Source organism: Arachis ipaensis, chromosome B04 (assembly GCF_000816755.2).
Source record: "Arachis ipaensis cultivar K30076 chromosome B04, Araip1.1, whole genome shotgun sequence".
In the NCBI taxonomy this organism is placed as follows: domain Eukaryota; kingdom Viridiplantae; phylum Streptophyta; class Magnoliopsida; order Fabales; family Fabaceae; genus Arachis; species Arachis ipaensis.
The window spans coordinates 2,168,122-2,170,383 of record NC_029788.2 but is presented as its reverse complement, the minus strand read 5'-3'; the positions used below and the strand labels follow the sequence as shown (position 1 = coordinate 2,170,383).

General features: G+C 32.4%; 1 protein-coding gene across 3 annotated transcripts in view; it reads left to right on the top strand.

The window, feature by feature from the left end:
* Positions 1,143–2,262, top strand: part of LOC107638272 (protein BUD31 homolog 2) — a 2,638-nt gene continuing 1,518 nt past the window's right edge. The window contains exons 1-3 of one of the 3 annotated variants that reach the window (XM_021120400.1): positions 1,143–1,343; positions 1,847–1,949; positions 2,061–2,248. In XM_021120400.1, coding sequence (XP_020976059.1) covers positions 1,856–1,949; positions 2,061–2,248 — 282 coding nt within the window. In that variant the 5' untranslated portion in view covers positions 1,143–1,343; positions 1,847–1,855. Of the gene's footprint in view, positions 1,344–1,846; positions 1,991–2,060; positions 2,249–2,262 lie in introns of those variants that run through there. The other 2 variants (XM_016341465.2, XM_021120401.1) reach the window with 2 other exon arrangements.

Genomic DNA, 2,262 nt, shown 5'->3' with positions numbered 1-2,262 from the left:
GGAAATTAAGGACGATTTTAATGGCAAAATAACAAGAGGGACGAATTCGATTCTGGCACTAAACTTAAGGAACCAAAATCGTACTTACCCCTTATTACTAATGATTCATGTTATCGAGTCACATCAATATATTGTTAATGAAAAATATGTTGACTAAGGTAGTAGTACACATTATCAATCTCAAAAACATATGATAGATACAATTTGAATCTCAAAAATAATTTTAGTCTATAATACCAATCTCAAAAATCACTTTAAAAATTCAATAATAATTTTTTATATGTAAGGTTGAAACAAAATACATAATCGAACACTTGATCCGAAAGAACGTGCTTTTGAGAAGAATAATGTCCTTTTGAAAATATTTAAATTAATAAATAAAAAAATTTAAAAACAGAGGGAGAAACCTAACCTTTGAAAGAATTTTTTAAATAAATAATTTAAATATTTTATTTATGTATATAGATAATTTAAAGACAATTTATGATTTTATGTGTAGTTATTTATCTCGTTTAGACATAAGTATATGTGAACGTATCACCTGTGATAGTAATAACACATAAATATAAACAAGATACGCTTATGATTAATTCGTTTATATTATAAAAGAGATATGTATGAGGCGCGCCTATATAAAAAACTCGTTCCACTTCATTTCTACCTTCAATTTTGGTGCTTTTTTAGAGTGAACTACCAACCTGGCCCTGTCAATTTTTCAGAATGACAACGCGACCCCTCACCATAAAAACGTTCCACTTCGGTCCCTGTCCTTTACTTCCGTGATCCAACGCGGTCTCTGTGGGTGTTTTTCTGTCAATTCTGAACGGAAAATGCTGACGTGTCAGGTTCAAAAATGGACAAGGGCTTAATTGTCTCTAAATTTAAATTGGTTAGGGGTTTATTTGTTTCTATTCTTTAAATAATATTTTTTTAAATTTTTTTTATTCATTATATTAATATTTTTTTAATAAATTATTGAATATATGGTATAATAAGTACAAACTAATTAATAAATTATTTAAATTTAAAAATATCATTTATTATGAATAATTCTAAATTAAAAAAATTTAAAATTCATATGAAAGAAAACCAATTAAGTATTAACCATTACAATGAATTAGCACAACCTTCTTCCTTATCTACAAAAATTAGCCCAAATTTTAAACCCTCCTTTACACTGTAAATCAGAGTGAGAAACCCTCAATTCTTCCAGTGTTGTGTGTTGTTGCCGCCAGTGCTCGTGCTTCTTCTTTTGTTTCGGCGTTCTGCTGCACTGCTCTCATTCTCGCCTGCGTCGTTTCGTTCTTCTTCGTGTGAGTTCTGCTCCTCTTCTTCTACCTCGTTCTTTTTCCCGTTCATTTCCCCAGTCGTGCGATTTTCAATTCTACACTTACGCCTCTTTTTTAGGGTAAATTTTATCGGTCTGGATTTGAGAACATAATTGATCATGAAAATGTTGAACGATGTTGGATTGCTGCTATATACTTATAATTCATTCATAATGTTTCATGTTATACATGTAATTCAAGCAAGTTATGTTCAATTAGAATAAATTATCATTTGTACCCATAAAAGATACAGATGCTAACAAATGTACCCATATAAGACGGAAGATGGCTTCCATGTGCCAAGAGTATCCAGACGTTGGTTACACAATTGGTCCGATAGGGTATTTTTGGCACACAAAAGCTATCTTCCGTGGGTACAATTGTCGTTTCATTCTTAAATGGATACATTTGTCAGCGTTTGTATCTTTCATGGATACAAATGGTAATTTATTCAATAAAAATTTTAGGTAGAATATATGTAAGATTCAGTCTCTGATATGTTAGTTCTTTGTTGACAGGAACAAAACATGCCAAAAGTGAAGACCAATCGTGTTAAGTACCCAGAGGGCTGGGAACTCATTGAGCCTACACTCTATGAACTTCAAGCGAAGATGAGGGAAGGTTTGAAGTTGCCATATGCATCCCTTGCTTGATGGATGATATCATGATAGTATGTTACTTATCTTTGAACTTATATGAAACCGAAAAGTTCTTAATCCATTGATCTTGCAGCTGAGAATGACCCCCATGATGGCAAAAGAAAGTGCGAGACTTTATGGCCTATATTCAAGATTGCATACCAGAAGAGCCGCTACATATTTGACCTTTACCATCAGAGGAAGGAAATTTCTAGAGAGTTGTATGAGTTTTGCTTGGATCAAGGATATGCTGACCGCAATCTTATTGCAAAATGGAAGAAGGTACCACGTACCAC